Source organism: Callionymus lyra, chromosome 2, assembly GCF_982586985.1.
Source record: "Callionymus lyra chromosome 2, fCalLyr1.hap1.1, whole genome shotgun sequence".
Lineage (NCBI taxonomy): Eukaryota > Metazoa > Chordata > Actinopteri > Syngnathiformes > Callionymidae > Callionymus > Callionymus lyra.
In genome coordinates this window covers 29050747-29072625 of record NC_141819.1, presented here as the reverse complement: position 1 = coordinate 29072625, position 21879 = coordinate 29050747, and the positions used below count along the sequence as shown (strand labels likewise).

The 21879-nt window shown below is 38.8% G+C and overlaps 2 protein-coding genes across 2 annotated transcripts; one reads left to right on the top strand and one right to left on the bottom strand.

Moving 5' to 3' along the window:
- Positions 1 to 236: 236 nt before the first annotated feature.
- On the bottom strand, positions 237 to 5957 carry LOC148086399 (kynurenine--oxoglutarate transaminase 3-like). The gene is made up of 14 exons (XM_087784503.1): positions 5890 to 5957; positions 5237 to 5321; positions 4932 to 4990; positions 3883 to 4027; positions 3669 to 3818; positions 3521 to 3607; positions 2940 to 3062; positions 2759 to 2879; positions 2147 to 2223; positions 1985 to 2078; positions 1743 to 1925; positions 1601 to 1671; positions 1050 to 1136; positions 237 to 959 (listed from the first exon to the last, which is right to left on the bottom strand). The coding sequence occupies exons 2-14, from the start codon at positions 5318 to 5320 to the stop codon at positions 903 to 905; spliced, it is 1338 nt and encodes a 445-aa protein (XP_087640629.1). The 5' UTR covers position 5321; positions 5890 to 5957; the 3' UTR covers positions 237 to 902.
- Positions 5958 to 9139: 3182 nt separating this feature from the next.
- Positions 9140 to 21437, top strand: lrrc8c (leucine rich repeat containing 8 VRAC subunit C). Its single transcript, XM_087784500.1, has 3 exons — positions 9140 to 9279; positions 14285 to 14430; positions 16365 to 21437. Exons 2-3 carry the CDS (start codon positions 14293 to 14295, stop codon positions 18600 to 18602), a joined length of 2376 nt encoding a protein of 791 aa, XP_087640626.1. The 5' UTR covers positions 9140 to 9279; positions 14285 to 14292; the 3' UTR covers positions 18603 to 21437.
- Positions 21438 to 21879: the final 442 nt, after the last annotated feature.

Here is a 21879-nt window from a genome sequence, read left to right as displayed (position 1 = left end):
GGAACACAATGTTGGGCCAACAACTGGCAGTACTATTGTTGCATTTGCCTCCAACTGCAAAATAATTCTCTGGTAATGGGCAGTTCCATGAGGAGCCCTTGCTTATCCTCTCAAATATGTGTCCAATAATCTGAGGTTTTTGTACGACTGCTTAGTTTTTTGTTGAATAGGATAATTCAAACATCATGAACCTCTGCCTGAATAAATGAACAAAAATTCACAATATTAAAGTCACATACTTTTGCAAAATAAATCTTTAATTTGAAAAACATTTGCATGGAAATTCATTAATATTACTGATTGAGAAAATACAAATGTTAAACTAGCGTTTGAGGTTTTAAAACAAAAAAAACATGATCCAGTGTGTATTAAACCCAAAGGTTCACTGCAACACTCGTAAACTTCCACAACCTTGTCTCATGACTGCAGGCCTAGAATCCAGCTGCACATGCAGGGATCACGAGACACTGATGTTGGACATCAACCGTGAGGTAGTTTTGAGAAATACTAATTTGATGGAGGAAGACTTTGGTCATGTGAATGACATCTACAGCTTTCTTCATTTAGTTTCTTAAAGGACGATGGAGTAAACTTGAATGCCCAAGACTTTCCAACATGACCCAGGGACAAAAGTAGGAGACATATTGTCGTACGGAGTGTATTGACCAGATTTTAGACAATTAGTGTCGATTTAAGGCTGAGCTGGTGTTAAAGGACAGTAACTACTGTCAATACATGAATTTATCAAAACAGTTACAATCAATGTCTTAATAAAGTGTTTATTATCGCTCACTCTCTTCAATATCTAATATTTGTATAGAAGAGATCGTTGACAAATCATCATCTAATTTATATATTCTACATGATCCAGTTCTTCCAGCTTCTTCTTCATTCGTCTTATCTCAGACTTTATTCCAGTCTTTCAGGATCTTCTCTGCTGCATCCAGAGTACTGTCAGACTGCACAGTGGAGACAATAAAAACAAGGTTAGATCAAGTTCAGATCTATCACGGCAACATCATGTAAACGGTCCAGTGACGTCATTTTACCTTGATGAAGCAAAATCGAATGTACTTCTCAAAATCCTTCTTGGACTCGTCTCCGACAAAAGCCGTGACTGGAATTGTTGCTAGTTTCTGTTTGAGGAGACACAAGAAGTGACGTTTAAGGACCAGTTGAGGCTCAAGACAGAAGTGACTGTCAAAGCAACAAAGTGGAACTTCTTTTTTTTTGCTGATATTTCCACAATGAAGGGTTGAATTTTGAACATTTGTGGCTCTTGTAGTACATTTACGATGCTCTTCACTAGCTAACTTTGTCTGGATGACCCGCCAGAAGAGTCATGTGGCCACTAAACAGCACTGGGTCAGAGACAGCATTACAATATGAAGTACTAAGAGACTTTCTAAAGTTTACTAAAGTACACATAGAAGATTTTCAATGGGGCCAAACAACAATTAATGGCATTTCAATAACACCCTTCCGACACTAGTGGGAACTAAAAACATTAGTTTGAATACCACGGATTGCGTCTTTAAGTCCTGTCATCATTGCTTTATATAACAATATAAATTCTAAATAATTTCTTTCAGATTTTTACCTTTTCTTTAATCATCCATTTGACAAACTTGTAATCATAGGCTTCATCCTCCATGTGTGACAAGTCTTGGTCTAAGAGAAACATAAAAGAAAATACATAATCAACAAGTTACAAGCGACAAGATTCATCTTCAGTCACTCACTGAGAACGGTGCAGTCCGTGATCATGAAGTAACCTCCGTCTGGGATCACCGGCGACATCCCCGCCTCCCTCAGGATTTTTGCCATCCGGTCCCTCTTTCCCTCGAGTTCCTCTGCCAGAGAGGTGAAGTAGCAGTCGGGCTGACCCATCAGGGCGAAGTCTCGCAGCAAGCCCTGGGCAACAGCTTCCTGCTCGAAAACAAAACGTCATCGTTCCTGTATGATCGATAAGTGTTCCGCGTACTTGCCTGTAAAGGTGTTGAGCAGGTGTACATGGTGTTCTGCATGACTGTCTGGAGGTTCTTTATCAAGTGCTCCGGTCCAATCGACCATCCCAGCTGGAACCGGAAGTAAATCACAATAAAAAATAAGATTGCTTGAATATTTGACACTTCAGATTTCATACCTTCCATCCTGTCACGCTGAATGTTTTTCCAGCACTACTGACGGTCACAGTTCTTTCCCACATTCCAGGAAGAGTGGCTGTGCAGAGGAAACGAGAAGGAAGTTTCAGTTTTACAACCAGTGATTAAACATAAGTAAATTAAAAATGTAAATCAAGAAAATATGCTTTGAAATGCATGCAGGTCCGTTTTGAATTTACTCGTTTTTGACCTTGAGACTTAGACTTTCTTTTATTGTCATTGCACAGAAAAACACAACAGTGAAAAATTGTCATCGAAATGTCATTGCTTAGCAACCGGTAAAAATAAACATAGAGAGAAGACAGTATTTGAATTTGAGTGCGACTACTGAACTGGAAAATAAATGTAAACAGTATGAAAAAACAGTTTTAAAATAATTGTCTGGTGTTGAGTTTAGTTTTTCATTGACCTCCGACAGCCATTATTCATTTTATTATAACGTCTTTGTTTCAAGGCTACTTCGAGGCACTGAAAGTGTAATTTAATTTGGCAACGGTTGCTTCTTTTCATTTGTATAAGAGCCTGTTTTTATCGATCAAATATCCGGCATGAACCTGAATCCCGATCACACATCAGCCAACGAGGTCACGTACCAATCCTGATATGCTGCTGTCCTTTGTAGGTCATCCATTCATACACTTCGTCGCTGAAGCACAGAGTGTCGTGTTTGATGCAGAGGTCAGCGATCACCTGCAACTCGTCTCTCGTGAAGACCTAAAGAAGAAAACAAGGGATAAAACGAGGTCCGAGCTAAAATGTGAGTGAGCCGCTCACTTTGCCGATGGGATTATGGGGTGTGTTGATAAGGATGGCCTTGGTTTTGGAGTTGAATTTACTGGCCAGCTCATCGGGATCCAGAGCCCAGTCGGCACTTGACACAGGCATCTGTCCAGATTTCTAATAACAGCGAAAATTACAAACATGAGGATAACGTTCATCGTTAGTGTCAAATCTTCTGGTTGTTATGAGATTTTAAACCAGGGGTCTCAAACTTGCATATATAAGTAAGTAATTTAGATTTGTAGAGCGCTTTTCTAGACCAGGGTCACAAAGCGCTTAAACAATCAAAACAATACCCAATAAAATATATACTTAAAAGGTCAAGACAACACCAAGACCAACACAGGAGTCTCAGAGAATAAAGGAACATATACATATACATAAGGGGCCAATCAGATGATACTCTATCCATCTATTAATCTGTACGTCTATCCATCTATAAATTCATCTTAGGTAAGATGAAACCTATGAAAAACACCCGAAAACCCACCCATAATTCATAGTGACACAACACACCGCCCCTCCACCAGTTGAGTTTGAGACCCTTGCTTTAAGGTGGTACATTAGCATCTTACTGGTCTTAGTGGTATCAGCACAGGTTTGGCACCAGCCATCCGCACCATGGGTACGTAGCAGTCGAAAAAAGGCTCAATTATGATCACCTGCAAGAACAAAAACAGTTACCACCCTCGGGTTGAGGGCACAAGAGTCGCAGCAACTCACCTCATCTCCATCCTGGACAAGACCCTGCATGGTGCTGAACAGTGAGCCGTAACCTCCGACTGTCACCAGGATTTCCTTGAAGGGGTCGATGCTGCGGCCATGAACCTTCCCGTACACCTGCGAGAGAGCCTTCACCAACGGTGGATGACCCTGACGCAGAACAAGCGGAATAAGAAGAATGAATTAAGACACTAAATAACCGGTTAAAACTCACAAAGCCTCGAGTGTACTGGTTCAACTTGTCGTTCGATGCCGCCTTGGCCAGAGCTTCCTTGATGTAGGAGGGTGGAGGGATGTCTGGGAGACCTTGGCCCAGGTTGACGACGGCCGGGTCTGCTGCCAGTGATGTGAACGACACCCTGGACGTACAGAGAGGAAAGTTCAGAAATGCCGTTTTTGTTTTATAAATTATATTTGGAATTGTTTTTAAAAAAGCATTATGGGTAGTATTAACTAATACTTAAAAATCCCGAAAGCAACAAAATAGTGCAGAAGTTAATCTTTTTGTGTCCGACAATTTCATTCAGATTCTTACGTTCCAGATTTGATTAAAAAATGGTTCTCAATCCATAAATTCAAAATAGATAAAGTGCGTTAATGCAGAGTAAGAGAGTGCTGGGAATCATCTTGTACATTCAGAATGACACCTCAATTAATGGAGAGTGTGTTGGTTAGCTGGTGCTGGTCCTAACACTCTGACTGGCCCGCCACAACAGCAGGGAAAATGTTAATTAAACATTAATATACAATTCTTAAGTTTATAAATGGATCAAGAATTGTAGACAATAGGAATCAAGACACTTGGATTTATCGATTTCTCACTCATTTACATCAGAGAAAATCAGCAAACAGTTTATTATATGTACTATAACTTTTGTCGTTTGCGAATAAGTAAATGATTTATTTTAAGAAAGAATGCATTTTTACCCCATTTTATATATGTGAAATAAAGTTTTTGTATAAAAGAGCAGACTATCTATCCAACTACCTATCTATTCTATATGGTGGTTATGGTTATATATGGAGCAGTTGTATATGATAACAAGAACACGTTTATTGCGAGAGTTGTAAACACAACACACAAAGATTTTGTGGCATTGAGAATACAGAGGAAGAAAAGGGAACCAAGCATCGAGTCAACAGTCTGCGGCACCAATGCATGAACATGAAACCGTCATTATTACCGTTCATAGAGTAAGTAAGTAAGTAACATTCTTTAAATCCGACTGACTTTAGATGAAGCGATTGCATCATTTTACTCACCAAACGTTCTTGTCCAGGCCCTCGATTCTTTTGGTGTTCGTGTGTCGCGACATGATTTGCTGCGAGGAATAAGTGAGAAATGTTATCGTTTGCTTTAAAGGCGAGAAGATATTTATTGTTTTCAAGACTGCAGTGAAACTTAAAGTACTATTTGAATAAGAGTTTCAATAAATACAATGCAATACAAGTACATGCAAGAAGTGAGAAATTCCAATCATCTGTGCAACACAACTCAGCACCATCAACATAAACATGTGAAAACTTTAGATTTAAAAACACTTTTTTCAATCCTCAAGATGACTCACATGGGAAGTACTGAAGGCTCTTCTGCTTTCTAGATTCACCAAATAACTTGGAAGTGTTCTGAAGAAGTGTCTTGCGATGTTCATTCTGCAGCGACAGGAATTCAAAGCAAGCGAGAATTATTTATTTTTCTAAAGTAAAGAGCAGCTGTGTCAGCTCACTTCCCTCCCTCTTCCTGTGTTACACAACTCATTCAAACACAACACAGGTTTGTCATTCAGTCAAGCCTTTTGTTGTGCTAGTCAACTGTATTCATGCAGAAATGTTTCCAATGTCAGAGGTCACTGAATGGATCACACATTTGCTTTGACCACATCTCAGTTGCAATGATCCGTACTTACCACTAGATGGCGTAATCGATCTACTATAACACTGTGTTTTGTAGACGAGTGATCAATTTCTTATTTTCGTATGAAAAGCATGATGACAAAACTGATTTAAAATATATATATATATATTCCAGCATCCAAGAACAACCTTCAGGTGCATGCAGTGCACGCGCATGGGCAGCAGGTGTAAAGTTGCAAGGCTAAAGCTAGCTTAACCTCTGCTAGCCTGTGCTAACGTGTCACACACACGCACGTCTTCATATAACAGCGACAGTAGCGAGTGAAGACCAGACACGAGCAAACTTTCCTGAGATCGTTGAACTAACCTTTGCTTCTTCAATGTGTTGAACTAGAGAAGCTCTTCGTTAATGGGAGGTGACGTGACTGATGCTGCGTTCAGGGTCCGAGAATAAGCTCGTTCAGACGCTCAAGTCCAAGTGTGGTGGGTTTCAATAAATGAGTGTTTTTCAAATTAATATTAATAAATAACTATATGTTTGATTCAGGATTGAGAAATAATTGGTTAATAAGGTTTACGTCAGTCGTACATGAGCGACGACATATAAAAAGATAGTAATAGAGTGGTATATATAACATCGATTACATTTGAAATATTATTATTATTATATATTAGTATTATATTGTTATTATAATACTATTCGTGTTTCCATGTTGTATTACCTGTGTAACACGTTTTGAAAAATCCATTATTTTCGTGGTTTCCCTGAACGTCTCATAAGCATGCCATTGTCACATGTCTAAGTTACTGCTGATTCCATGTGTTAACAGTTTTATTTGTATACTGGTTTAAATCATTTTGTATTATATAATTAAAAATTTTACGTGTTAACAATAGTGAAGCTTCATTCTTTTCCTTTTTTTTGTTGCTCAGATTATCTTCTAAAAAGCAAAAAAGGGCAAATGTATTTGTTCACTTCCACTCTTAACACCTGCTCCTACCAGATCCAGCAGTAAGGTTATGTTTCTCGTTATGAATTCAGTTTTGGTTTAAATAAAGATTAAAAATGTAATAAGGATCTTTGATCAACTAAATTGTTTTTTAGCATCACAGTTTGTTTTCTAATATTTAAGGTATAATAGATAGACGTCATTTTTATTTTTTTTTATTTAAAAAAAGGAGATTTTGAAGCCTATTGAAACTGAATCACTTTAAAATAGAGTATAATAGGATGGAATCCAACACATGGTTTTTAAATGATCAAATGATCAAACTTGATTTGACAAAATCAATAGTGGTTTTCAGCCTAGAAAAGCAACAGACTGACCAGATGGGACAGAGCTGGTCAAAATAATGACGTGTGAACAGTTCGACTGACACATTTTCCTCTCAACAGTAGGATGATGTGAATTTTTAACAACCAGTTACAAATGTACACCACAGATTATGTCTGCCTAAATCCCTTTTAATAGTACTATTCAGATTTATATTACGAATATTATTATTATTTGTACAGCAAATGCCACTACTCATTTCTTGGTTAACAGCTCATAGTTCTGAGCTACTAGATAGTTACAGTTATAGTTGTTGCATGAGTCATGAGTCTTGACATTTCAGCTTTGTCTCTTTTGTCTTTCACCCGAACAGCAGTTCATTTATTTTGAATTGATTGTTTTAAACACAACAGATGTTGCTCACATGTTATTATAATGATAGTATGTGATGATAACATATTTACAACATTATTTTTATTAGTTTTATAAGGATGTGAACCAATGAGAATTATTCCAAGAATTTACATCGGTGGGGAAAGTCTAAGCAATATATTTGGTTGAGAGACAAATTGACCAATCACACTCTCTACATTGAAAGGCCAAAAACAACAGACTCTGCCTGAAGTCTGACCAACATCCTCTCACCAGAGTGGTTAGAGGGGGAGATTTATATGAAATTTAAAAAAAATTGAAGATCCCTGCTATCCATGGATGACTAACTGTAAGCTAAGTAGGTTTCTTGTTGCAGTGAGTTTTATTGATTTCCATTGTTTTGGGCAGTGATGACCGAGGTGAAGGCTCTGCTGTAAAGCTCATGTTTCGCAGCTGCTTTTTTTCTTCTCTATCATACTAAAATATTTTTATTTTTTGTACTCTTCACTGGCTTCCAGTTTCTTTCAGGATCAACTTTAAAATTCTGGTTCTTACTTTCAGATCTATTCATGGTCAGGCTCCTCCTTACATCACTGATCTGATCCAGCCTTACACCCCAGCTCGGGCTCTGAGGTCTGTGGATCAGAATCTACTGATGGTTCCTCGCACACGGTTCAGGACCAGAGGAGAGAAATCCTTCCAGACTGTTGCTCCTAAGCTTTGGAATGATCTTCCTCTCTCTTTGCGCTTGATGGATCTACTGACTCCTTCAAGAAACATCTTAAGACGTTTCTATTTGTTCAGGCTTTTCCTTGATTTTCTGGAACTCCTGTTGTGTTATCAGTTTTATCTTGATCTTTAAAGTATATACTTTATTGAATATTGTTTTGATTGTTTAAGCGTGTTGTGACCCTGGTCTGGAAAAGCGCTATATAAGTAAAAATGACTTACTTACTTACTTACTTACTTACTTACTTCGTTTTATTATTGCAGAATTCATTTTCTTACAATGACTGTATGTAACGAACATCAATTTCCCTGAGAACGTTGAACACTGAGAAAATCAGTGTTCAACGTGTCAACTTATTTACAGATTATACTCACAAATGCACACAAGGGCAAGTGTGTTTATGCAGGTTTCAATTACACCTAAAGTGGTTGCACTCTGTTTCTTAAATATAAACAATAATAATAATAGCAGTTTAGTTTGTGCTCAAACATTTTTTTTTCTTTGGAGGAGAAGGTCAAATATATATAAAAAAAACAATGACAGACTTTAATAGAAAAAAAACTAAAAATGATAAAACTAACTAATAAGATTCCAACTTCCCGATTTTCTACTCACCTTCATGTCGACTAAGGGTTGGTATTATTTCCAGAGTAATCTTTTCCTTTTCAAAGTTATAGACAAAAAAAAAGTTTGTTTATTTAAATGTAGCAACTCGAGCTCAGTTTTCTTCTTCTTCATCCACAAATAAATACCAGTTATTTAATAAATTCACCAAAAAATCTTGAAATATCTAAATTGTGACCCAAAAAAAAAAAGATTGTTTTTGGAAATGACAAAATGTATCAAAGGTATTATTTCAATTCATTATGATAACTTATTTATCATTATGATTAAGAACGTCCAATATATACAATAAACAAAATAAATGTCAATATATATAGATATATATATATATATTCTTTTTTTCATGTAACATTATTTTAAGTATGAGAATAAATACCAAGTCTTTTTTGTATATAGTTTATTGACTCTATACAAGTTTTATTTTAAATCCCCTGCGTTTATTATTTACTCATGACCATAAACCGTCCACCCTGGCACACTGAATCCATCAGAACGACACATCACATCATGTATATGAAATGAAACGTGAATTTAGATCATGTTACCCCACAGCTGTGAGGATATTCTCCCTCCCTCCCAGTCTTCAGCTGACTCACTGCACATCAGTCCAGCGAACGCTCGGGTTTCCTCTCCAGTCCAGTGAGTCCAGTGAGTCCACGCCCTGCTGCTGCTCAGTCTTCTCGCCTCATCATGTCGTGGACATCGATCGCATGAATCCTCGCAGATCGTCACCTCCAGCTGTCACCTGAAACCAAAGGTAAACCCCTCGCATCACGTCTGGTCCTGATCGCGTGCGTGTGTGTGCGTGTGTCGCGCGGAAGAAAAAAAAACAAATAAATCACTGCGTCTGTTGACCAGTTCACCGTTACTTCTCCCGCCATCCATCCAAACTGCGTCGTTCACGGTTCGTTTCAGTTCATTCCTACTTTTGATTCAAGGATGAAATCCTTGATTCTGATTTGTTCTTGTCCTGCAGCGTCTTTAGACTTGTAAGTGTGACTCTTAAGCTTCTTAGAGTTTGTTTTTTTCCCCTCACATCCTGAACAAGACAGGACTCTTTGTACACCGAGCCTGGGTGTGTTCCAAACATGTCTGTTTTTGGATATCTGGGATTCAGACGAATTTCCTGTCAGGAAGGGACGAGGATATGGGCTTAACTGGGCGCCTGACTCATCCATTGGAGGTTGGAATTTTCCAAACTGCAGCCTTGTCCATTGTGGTGTATCTTCAAAGCGAGGAAGTTTCAAAACACATCCGTCACAAACCTTGAAAACTTTACACCCTCTTTAGAGATTAACGGTGTGCTTGAGAACAACTCTGATAAAGTCACTTCACTTCACTGAGAAGTGTGTTTGGGCCAAGACAACTTTTGGTGGAGACGCACTTAGAAAATGTAGTTTGATAAAGTCACAATAGTGTATATGTTGCTTTAAGATGACACTGATACACAACACTAAAGTACACAACCAATTGTTCTCTGATAACTGTGGTGCACATCTTTAGGTCAGTGTATTATTTTTGCTCCCTCAATAGAAACACTCATGGTCCTCCATGCAGCTGATGTTCACTCAAAAATAAAATCCAAATAGAAAATTAAGAAGAATCATCTAAATGTCAAATAATGACAAACTGCAACTTTCCTGACTTAGCAACACGTTGTAAACGTTGAAGTCTTTCTCTCCAAGATGCAGTAAGTCTCTCATCATGACCATGTTTTTAAGTTAGTACTATATAAAGTTCTCCCCTATCTGCAATCTCAGCGAACGAGAGGTTACGAGAGCAGAGTCCATAATGACGTAATAATGTCTTCACTGCTCCTCCAGCCAGTTGTAATTACACACCGCTTTGTTAATACAAAGAGTTCCTTGGAGGTGGAGTCTTCCTGGATTGATGACGCATAGTGACTAACCTTTATGATTTACCAATCACAGCAGAGTGGGTCTGTTTGGGTTAAAATTAGATAATATATCCAGAAAAACAAAGAGCTTTCAGTGGAATCGGCTTAATTATATTTTCTAATGTAAATATTTAAATCAAAAGAGAGTTTTGTACAAACAGACACATACTGATGACTACAATAGATTCCAATATCTATTTAAGAGGCACTTAAATCAACACATTAGTTGATTTTTAATATGTGTTTGAGTTTGGATTGTGGGCAGAGACACAAAGTTCACACATCCAGGGGTCGCCTCAAACTAATTACATGGAACCACAGAATGGTTGGCTCATATCAAAGCAGATTAATGTTTATGTTGACCTATAAATATGCTTGTGTTTAAGATAAGATAAGAAACTTAGATTAAACAGAGTCGTCCGATATGAGTCAAACTGATGCTGAAGGATTGGATTTGCTTTGCAAGTGTTTGAGGAATGAGGACAAAGACAGAGATAATGAAGACATATCGAGCCTCTAAGATTAAAAAACAAAAAAATACTGCATTCAGATTGAGTTCGACACTCCTGCTCTAACCACTCTTTATTCCTGTGCTGCCATAGTTCAGATGAAATCATTTCATTTCCCCGAAAGTTACATACGGGTGACCTGGGGTTGTTTTGATAATCTGGCAGCAACACCTGTGTATTGTTATTTTATGTTTCAGGATCAATTATACAGAGAAGCCAGTCCAACTCTAGAGGCTACTGTGATCGTCAATATTCGGTTAAAAGTTTTTCTCCTTGTATGACATTTGCAACGTTTGTGGAGTCATTAATACAGTATTTTGATGATTAAAAACTTTTTTTTTACTTTTTGTATACAAAAAAGGTTGTATCATTTAAAAAGTGAGTCCGAAAAAAGAAATATTCGACATCAGTTGAACTAACTCGTCTGACTTCAAGCCGTCAGGTGACTGCAAACGTCCTCGTCTGCTGTGATGATTGAGACGGAGGAATCAATAGAGTTTGTGTGATGAACTTGAGCGAACTGAAACGGAAATATGATCGCCTCCAGGCAATCCTACTGATCCTTGATAAGACACTCAAATAAATAGCCTTCATTTTGATTCATGTTGTAGTTATAACCATCACTCTGTCTGCTGAGAGTTTGATTCCTGTTGTCAAATGAAGGAGAATCAGTTTGATGTTCCCGGTCATAACTCAGCAGGTGTTTTTCTCTCAAACATTCTGGACAGGAACAGAGTTCCACTTGTTTGTCCCAAGAGTGCAACTGTGAGCATGTCTTATTGAAATTGGAAAAGTGTGTCGACCATGTGCCGCTAACCTCTCAGTAAATTTCCTGTGGCAAATTACACTTTTGACTTTAAACCCGTTTTTATTTCTGGGTCGTAATCTACAAGATCAACTTCCTGAGCCTGCAGGATTTCACGCTGCTTTTTCACCCCTCGAAAAGGTTGATCGTCTTTCAGAAGAAAGTGTGACTTGTGTGTCACAGTTTGACTGTCCCTGTGTTCCTAAATTCCACCGACCCAAGCGGTGAGACGTGACCTTTTGAAAGCCCCAGGATGACCTTTTTGGCTGACTCATATTTGTAATAACAAAAGAAGGCCAATCCAAACCATCTGCTCCGATTTTTGTTGGGTCTGTAAACACTCCTCACAACTTAGTCATGTTGTGTATATGGTCGGCACTAACTTCTAAACAAGGATTGATGTTGTTCCAGATGTTTGTGATGAGGACAACTTGTTTGCTCTTTGTTTATACTCAGCAAATACCGAGGAGGAGATTCACCTTCAAAATGTTTCCGTTGATGATTTTTAGAAACAGGAAATACTGTCAAGTGTTTGTCCCTACATTCTTCCACAGAAAAGGTGAATTTGTTGTTGTGATTATAATGAATGTAAATCCTACGTCATTTTTACTTTAGTTAACTTGTGAACTCATGAACCTGGAGAAGTTGAGTCGTTAAAGTCGACGCCGATGACTCTTCTAGTCCGAGTGTGTTTGAGTTACAGTTGTCAATGTGGAAGACACGCAAGAGAAATGGGAATTGGTAGATATTTTGACGGTATTTGAAAAAAACACGTTTGGTCTTCTGTAGGGATAGTGTTGAGGCTGAAGCTGAACTTATTCTTGTCAGATCTGATATTTTGGACATTTTGTCTTTTTGGTAAAGTCTGTGAAAATAACTTGACGCCTTACATTTTCATAAGCGTTAAGTTTCGGGTCCCTCAGGATCAACTGTCTTTAAAAAGTGTGACTGAGTGACTGTTGTGTAAAAACACTTCTTAGTTTTGCTTCTCATTACCATTGAACTGTGAGTTCATTTAATCTGCTGATTTAGTGTTTTGAAGATGCCTGGATAAAATAAAATAAATGTTCTGATTGTATAGATACCAGGCATTGTCGGGGCGAGTCGTGTTGAACAAAATTGGCCAAACTTGTCTTCACTCCTTTGTCTTCATGTAATAAGTGAAATGCAATTAAGGATAGATGGATTGGTTCAAGCGCATCTGTTCCAAAATATCTATATGTTTTAGTCTGTGTTAGCAAAATTAACCCTTTTTGGGAAACACACAACACTTCAGTGTGATACATCACAGGTTATATGGTTTTGTTTTGGAGCATTACAGAGTTAAGCCCTTCACAAAAAGATGATCAAAAGAGAGATTTACTGTATAGCCACACTAGCAAGGGTTAGGCTGATAGTTGTTATTGGTAAACAACAGGCCAGTGGCATCTGTGGACACCAAAGGGTGGTTGGAAAAATGAACAACAAGACTTAATTTACTCAAGATTAAAGGGAAGGAGGAAAATTTGAACGGAGGTGCATTTAATGAGATGTTTTCGTTTTCCTTTGTGACATGTTATTTGTAAAAAACAGATGTCAATAGTTGTTTAAGGGATCTTCTGGTCACACATTGATGCCTCCAGTCTGATCCGTACGTAGACCTTCAAACCCATAACCTCACTATGGATTTCAGAGATGACTGGAAAAACGAAGAAAATCTAAACTAAATTGGTGTCATGTTAAGTCAGACAATGAAGACCAGACACCTACTGTTTCAGGTTACAGCGCACGACCAGTAGGACAGTTTGTGCTGCACCTTCCCTCCCGTTCACAGTCACAGCGGTCATCTAAGCACCCGTGTGGACATCAAGCTGCCGCTTCACTGAAGGTCAAATTTATATTTGGTTCCGGCTTGTTACGTAGCTGTTGAAAAGAATTAACAATAAAAATCAAGGCATGTATAGAACACACCATCATGAGTCAGGGACCTTGAAAATATTTGATAAAGTCACTTTGGGCTACAACAAGATTTTTGTCTTTCCTTTAAAGTTCATTTTAAACTTTAAAAGGTTTTTACACAGACCGCTTGAGTTAATAATCAAATATAGTTTAGATGTAACTATGATTGTTCTTAACACCTCCAGGTTTTTCAGCTCTTTCATACCCCCTTTAAAAAATGGCTGCACAATGAAAATGTAGCCGCTCCCTTTTATGACCAATAATTTCCAACCCATGTAAAATTAAGTCTAGGGTGTTTCTCTTGCCTCTTCTACCCTCCTTTGACCCTGGAGTGCCTCAAAAATAATTAGCAACTGAACCCCTTGGCCGCACTGAATTCCCACCCACTCTCATCTTACCACTCTGAAACCACTTTTTTCCACATCTGTTATGCTAATATGAGGCTCTTTTGGTCATTATGGATTTCCCCTTTGGCTCTGGATTGTTGACCAGTTCTTTCCCATCATCCTGACATCACATTTGCATCATCCAATGTCTAACCCAGCCTACCATTACTTTTTATTTCACGATTGAAAGGCAGATCAGAATCTGATTGTATTTTCTTTGTTTTCAGCCGACAATATGATCCCTGTAATGGAATTCCGGCAGTTCTCTGAGCAGCAGCCGGCCTTCAGAGTCCTAAAGCCGTGGTGGGACGTCTTCACCGACTATCTTTCCGTAATCATGCTCATGATCGGTGTTTTCGGATGTACCCTTCAGGTCAGTAGCACTTGTTTGTATGGACAGTAAACTAAACTTGTTTATGCCTCCTTATAAGTCTACAGTCTCTGAATAACAACCATCAGAAGGAGACATTTGTTGCCTGTACATTTCTTCCTTGCGAATTGGCAAAAGTCCAGACGGACTATTTCACAGCCTCAATAACCCTGACTGTATTCAGCAAAGGAGCCATTCAGCCTAGAAAGAGTTTTCTAATGGAAACATCCACCCACTCAGGGCCTCCAAGACAAATGTGATATTGAACTGACTAACAGGCTTCACTTGAAGTGCTAGATTGAGGAAGTAAGATAACGTCTAAATTTGAAATATCATCAGTTTAAATATTAGGCCAAGAGTCTGTGCATTGTCCCGACTTATTATTGCAAAGACTATTTTGGTAACAAAACAGCAGATTTAGTGGGTATATTGAAATATGATTCATTTCAATACCCAGGTGTGATAATATCGTCATAATGTTTGCATTTTTCTGAAGAAAAACTAATAATGGAAATAGGCGGGGAACATCACATTAATTTAGTACTTGTTTGAAAGTGTTTTGGAAAGTTTTTCTCCAAGATTACATAGAGTAGAAATGTACTGATGCTGAAAGAATTCACCTCAAGTTTTGTACTAAGTGTAATTTCATTTTATTTCTGATTTCTGGTCTTTAAAAAAAATGGTATGGGAAAAAGTACCGTACAGGAGCCCGTATCAAAGTTGAGCTATTGGTATCAGTACCGTTGTCGAAAATCTTTCATTAATAACCAGCCCTACCAGTGATAAGTCGGATCAGAGGTTCTTCGGACTATGTTTGTATCTCTAAATACCTCAATACTTCTTGTCTGTAATGACCCTCTTGTATTGAAGCCCTGCCCTGAGAAATAGTTCCAAAAATACTAAAGAAGTTTTAGTTTTAAACTTGTTTGTAGCAAAAGATCATAGTCTTTTCATTTGGGAACCTGGATCTGTCTTTTTTTTCCTCCTCTACTAAACATCAAACACCACCAATTTCAACTGACAATCTCTGCATCCTTATCTCACTGACATCTTTATAGGTCAGGATATCAGCATGAACGTTACTCTACTTGGATTTTGAGCCAACCATCTGGCAGGCCACGTAAAATGACCTGCCAGATTTGGCCCCGGGGCCTCGAGTTTTAACATGTGGGCTGGTGTTATCTATTTAGTGGGTGCAAAACTGACATACAACTGTATCCTAACTTCACGGTGACAGCATATTTGTCCTCATAAACAAGCTTTGTGAAAGTGATTCTGAGTCAAAAAACACAGATTGGAACGGTTTAATGCTTTTGGCTAAATTCCCAGAATCTACTGCACTGCTGCATTTTCACAACCTTTCCCCAATAACGAGGAGTTTATGCAGCATAAGAAGAAACAAGCTCTGTTAACAGTTGTTTTTAGAACACAACACTGAGGGAGTTTGCTGTGATTTGATTTCTAATGTACCTGGCATATGTCAAATATCAAATTGATCTTATTAGACAACAGTATCCAAAGATGTGGACTTAATTAAAATAATGTTTTTTAAATGTAGGTTAGGAGTCGGACGTACATTTACCCCATGATACCATGAAACTCTATCCATTAGCACATCATTTTAATTTAATTTAAAAGTAAATTACCATTTATTTATTGTATGTATTGTATATGTTTTGTATGTGTTTGTTTGTATTCATTTCTTTGTATTCATGTATTTATTTGATTGTTTTTAAATGTTTTTACGGATGTTTGTATGGATGGATGTGTTATTGCTGCTGGACAAAAGAATTTCTCCTCCGGGGATCAATAAAGTATCCGTCCATCCATCCATCCATCATTCTAGCTTCCTCCTTGTCTAACTAGCTCACAGATCAATCCCGGTAACATATTGTCCGATCTACTTTAAATGATCTTGTTTTCCTGTTGTGTTGCAGGTGATGCAGGATAAAATCATATGCCTTCCCTGCCAAAGATCTTCTGAAAACACGTGTGATCTGGAAGTGAAGTCCTTGACGCAACTGCAGTCCAACGTTTCTACCGCACCACGAGAAATGACCGGCCTGAAGACGGACTTGGACCTTCAACAGTACAGCTTCATCAACCAGATGTGTTACGAGAAGGCCCTCCATTGGTACGCCAAGTACTTCCCATATCTGGTCCTCATACACACCATGGTGTTCATGGTGTGCAGCAACTTCTGGTTCAAATTTCCCGGTTCGAGTTCCAAAATCGAGCATTTCATCTCGATGCTCGGCAAGTGCTTCGACTCCCCCTGGACCACCAGGGCTCTCTCCGAGGTCTCCGGGGAGAACACGGAAGAAAACGAACACAAAAAGAGACTCTTGACTCACATTCCGGTGTCGCCGGGAGACGGCGGTTTGGAGAAGTCGCAGTCGCTCCGGTCGATTCCGGAAAAGATCGTCGCCGACAAGCCGTCGGCTAGTGTCCTGGATAAGAAGGAAGGAGAACAAGCCAAAGCTCTTTTCGAGAAAGTGAAAAAGTTCCGCTTGCATGTTGAGGAGGGAGATATCCTGTACATCATGTATGTTCGCCAAACAGTTTTCAAGGTGTTCAAGTTCCTTCTCATCATAGCGTACAACAGCTCACTGGTCAATAAGGTTCGGAACAAGGTGTGCTGCGAGGTGGAGATCCAGGACATGACAGGCTATAGGGAATTTGTGTGCAACCACACCATGGCTCATCTCTTCTCCAAACTCTCCTACTGTTACTTGTGTCTCGTCGCCCTCTACGGGTTAACAAGCTTGTATACGTCCTACTGGCTCTTCTACCGCTCGCTGAAGGAGTACTCTTTCGAGTACGTTCGTCAGGAAACGGGCATCAATGACATTCCTGATGTGAAGAACGACTTTGCGTTCATGCTCCACATGATCGATCAGTACGATCCGCTGTATTCCAAGAGGTTTGCGGTGTTTCTGTCCGAGGTGAGCGAGAACAAGCTGAGGCAGCTGAACCTGAACCACGAGTGGACCGCCGACAAACTGCGTCAGAGGCTGCAGGTCAACGGCAACAACCGGCTGGAGCTCCAGCTCTTCATGCTCCCCGGGTTGCCGGACACCGTCTTTGAGCTGACGGAGCTTCAGTCTCTCAAGCTGGAGATCATCAACAACGTGACCATGCCCGCCGCCATCTCTCAGCTGGAAGACCTTCAAGAGCTGTCTCTTTGCCAATGCTCTTTAAAGTTGCACACCACGGCTACATCCTTCCTCAAAGAAAACCTCAAAGTTCTCCGGGTGAAGTTCGACGACAGCCGGGAGTTTCCCAGCTGGATGTATTGTTTGAGAAACTTGGAAGAACTTTATCTAACAGGATCGCTTTGCCCCGACGCCTCCAAGAACATCATCCTGGAGTCTCTCCGGGAGATGAAGTGCTTGAAAACTCTGTCTCTTAAAAGTAATTTGACAAAGATCCCGCAGTCTATCGTGGACGTCTCCAGCCATCTGCAGAGGCTCTACTTAAACAACGACGGGACAAAGCTGGTTATGCTTAATAATCTTAAAAAGATGACCAACTTGACCGAGCTGGAGATCGTGCGCAGTGACCTGGAGCGAGTCCCTCATGCCATCTTCAGCCTGACAAGCCTGCAGGAGCTGGACCTGAAAGAAAACAACATCCGCTCGATAGAAGAGATCATCAGTTTCCAGCATCTGAGGAAACTCACCTGTCTTAAGCTCTGGCACAACAGCGTCATGTACATCCCAGAGCATATCAAGAAGCTAGGTAGCCTTGAGAGGCTTTACTTCAGTCACAACAAGATTGAGATCCTGCCCTCACACTTGTTCCTGTGCAACAAGCTGCGGTATCTGGACTTGTCTTACAACGACATCCGATTCATCCCCCCGGAGATCGGAGTCCTTCAGAGTCTGCAGTACTTCTCGGTCAACTGCAACAAAATTGAAAACCTACCCGATGAGCTTTTCTTTTGTAAAAAGCTCAAAACGCTTAAATTAGGCAAAAACTCTCTGTCCACACTCTCACCAAAGATCTCTTATCTGAGCCAGTTGACGCACCTGGAGCTCAAAGGGAACCACTTCGAGGTCCTGCCTCGTGAGTTGGGCTTCTGCGGTGCTTTGAAGCGCAGTGGTCTCATGGTTGAAGATGTGCTGTTTGAGACGCTGCCCTCAGACATCAGGGAGCACATGAAGGCAGAGTAGTACCTGCACTTGAAATACCCGAGCCTTCTGTTAACAGAAATATCTGTCTTTGGATCATTCTAGGAAACTGGTGCCATTTCAGCTGCATTCATTCTTAGACAGTATCGTAGGACCTTAGACCGTAAGATATGAATGTAGCATCTGTGACCTCACTTGTCTGTTGCTAAACCACGGTTTGGAAGCCAATCCGTGGCCATCTTGGAATGTCTTTGGGATTATACACACTCTGGTCAAGAAGCCTTAGTTGGGCGTGCTGAATTATGATTGGGTGATGAAACCACGCCTGTTGAGTGGATTCTACAATCATAGACATATATACATAGATGCCACATCGACTGTATTCGGATTTGTATAAAGCACCGCCATCTTGGTACAGTGACTTCAGAGGCAGCGGCGCATTAACAGCTGCAAGAAAAGAGGGACTTATCGATCTTAAAACACAATTTGTCTCTGAATTTAGGACTGGTTTTCGAGTGGTTTAGTCCGTTCAAAACGACATACAAGTAGCTATGATACAGAAAATTGAAATTAATGTTCTGAAAAACAAGCCACCACAAAGTTGTTGACAAATAAGAACTTTTGTAATATGAATATACTCAAATGCAATAGAACTTCAAGCAATAAAGACCTGATATTTTTCTAGGTTATTTTTCTGTCTGTCGATCTAGCGAACAAACCCCGTGAAAATAGCTTGATAAATGAGTGATTAGTGATAGTGTAAACACATCATTCCTCTATTGACGTAATGCACTGTAGGAGCGAGTGGCACTGTACCAAGATGGCCGCCCTGTATAGACACCTCTCGAGTGGGCGACAGCAGTCGATGCGGCGCCTATGTATACATGTCTATGGCTACGATGGCTAATTCATACTAACTTGACAGTCCCTTATTATGGATATTCAGTAAAACAGGAATCTAAGCAAAAGGGAAGTGTTTGAAAAAAAAAAATCACCCCCTATACAGTGTGTTTTTAGTTTAATTAGTGTTTAATACCCAACCTGCTTTGAACCAGGCTGCAAATGTTTTTTAATGCTGTAAAAAAAACATTTTGCAGCCAGCCTCAAGTGGATACAGTGTATTTTTTATGTTAAATTTCTATTAATTTTTCTTGTAACTTAGGTGTCTTGATCTTCAAACCCCAAAACATACAAGGTCATTTATTTCACCAGATTTCACAGAAGTTAGATTCTAATCTTGAACAAATTACATCGGGTTACAGGATGGATAATTACCTCAGAATGACAATTACACTTGCAAAAGAAAACCTCAACGTACAGTAGTTTGCTTTCTAATGGACCTAAACCCGTGGGTTTGTGGTATCCCTTGTGTTGTCTCTGGGCCACAGCTCACACCTCGACTGCAACCAATTATTACAATAGTTTAAAACCAAATTCAATCTTTAAGACCCTTCAAAAGATAAGAATGAGAGAGACACCATCTGAAACGAAACGTTTAATGTAATATACTGATACTTATTTGAGACAACAACAATCATGTTTTTTAGGGTCATTATAGTTGTCAAATAATTTAATGACAATAGAAAAAGTTAGTAAAAAAAATGCCTTCAACTTCAACTTAATCAAATAAGATGTTCATTTTCTAATAACATAAAGACTACTACATAATAGACAAATATTATTTATGTTGTCTCAAACTCAGCACCAAACAAAAGATTATTGTGGTTTTGCTAGCTGTGGGTCTTTCAGCTTTTTTTTTAATGTATTTTATCCAAATTTGATTTATATTTTGTTGTTTAATGTTCAAATACATTTCACTGAATGTTTTGTTTTACAATCTGGTTAAATCTTAACAATCTAATTTAATATTTAGAGGTGAAAACAAGAGATATTTATTGCTTAAACATCCGACATTGTAAAAAGAAAATGGAGTGTCTTGCTCGACCAGCACTACAACTGAGATCATCATTAAATGAACGGCTGCATAATAAGTCATTGCAGGAGCTGCTGATGAATGTAGTCGTGAGTAAAGTTGACTCAGGTTGATGCTTTCTAATGCAGAATCTACTTCGATTAAGTTCACATTAAAATGTGTATTTCAGCGTCAAGACACTGATTAAATGTTATTCTTAGTATGTTGGTTAATTCATAAAGTTGTCAGCATTGTTTTTTTTTTTAACTTTTATTAAAATATATTTGTTTTTTGGTTTTACTACCACAAGTATTTCTTAGTTGTTTTTTTAAGGAATTTACATATGTGTTGCACTGACATGTTTAACCAAAAATGGTATTATCTCGCACATGTTTTCACAAAGAGCACTTGTTGTTGCTTCAAGTATGGAGTTATAGCAATAAGATTTGAGCGCTTCAATGATTCTGCAAATATGTCTCACATGTAAACAAACATTGTCCAGCTCCACTTAAGGTTGTCGGTTCACTGTGAACGTTACAAATCTTGTTTATGTGTTAATGTGTTACCGTTTCTGAATGTACTCACTGATCAGCTGAATGCTTGAAGATGTTTAGCAGAAACACATTTCTGAGACACAGAGGAGGAGCCTTGAGATATATTTTCCTACGTACTTCTGTGTGTTTCAACATGGACAATCTTCGCCTGGTTATTATTATAACACTTGCACTCGTGTTGAAAACTAAAAAGGGCATTCAAAGTAAACCAAATATGATTTAAGGTTAACCATAACAAGAAAGGACCTCTTAACCTGTAAATCTCAGGCAATAAACACAACATACTGTTTTCTATTCTATTAAATATTGCACTTGAAGATTCTATTTTATAAAGGACTTATTGTTTAAGATATTGCATTGATATAATTCATGTCTATGCTTTTGTAAAACTATTAAATCTTTAAAACGTCATTCTGTCGTTATTGTTTTTGCTTGTGTCAACGACCGGTCCAAACTTTAGAGATCCAGAAGTAAAACATAATTGGGTTGACATTCATTAAAAACAAATTCTTACAAAAACAGCATGTTCAGTATTTGAAACCACTGTGATGTAGACGTCACACTCGTCACTGGAAACCATGTATTGGCTTACTGTCGTACTCCCTCTGCTGGATGAACTGTGTACACGCGGGGAGGAAATGAGCTCCAGATTTATATGATGTGGTTCATATAATAATTACACTCATTTTCAATTCACAATCATTTTAACTAATGCATTGGATTATTGTCACAGTGATCTGTGGGATTTTGGAGTTGTAGACAAAAATGTATCTGTGTATTAAGGCCGCGAACATCGCTCATTTTCTTTGTCCTCCTTGTCCAAAAAGACACTAAAAAACACCCAAATACCTCC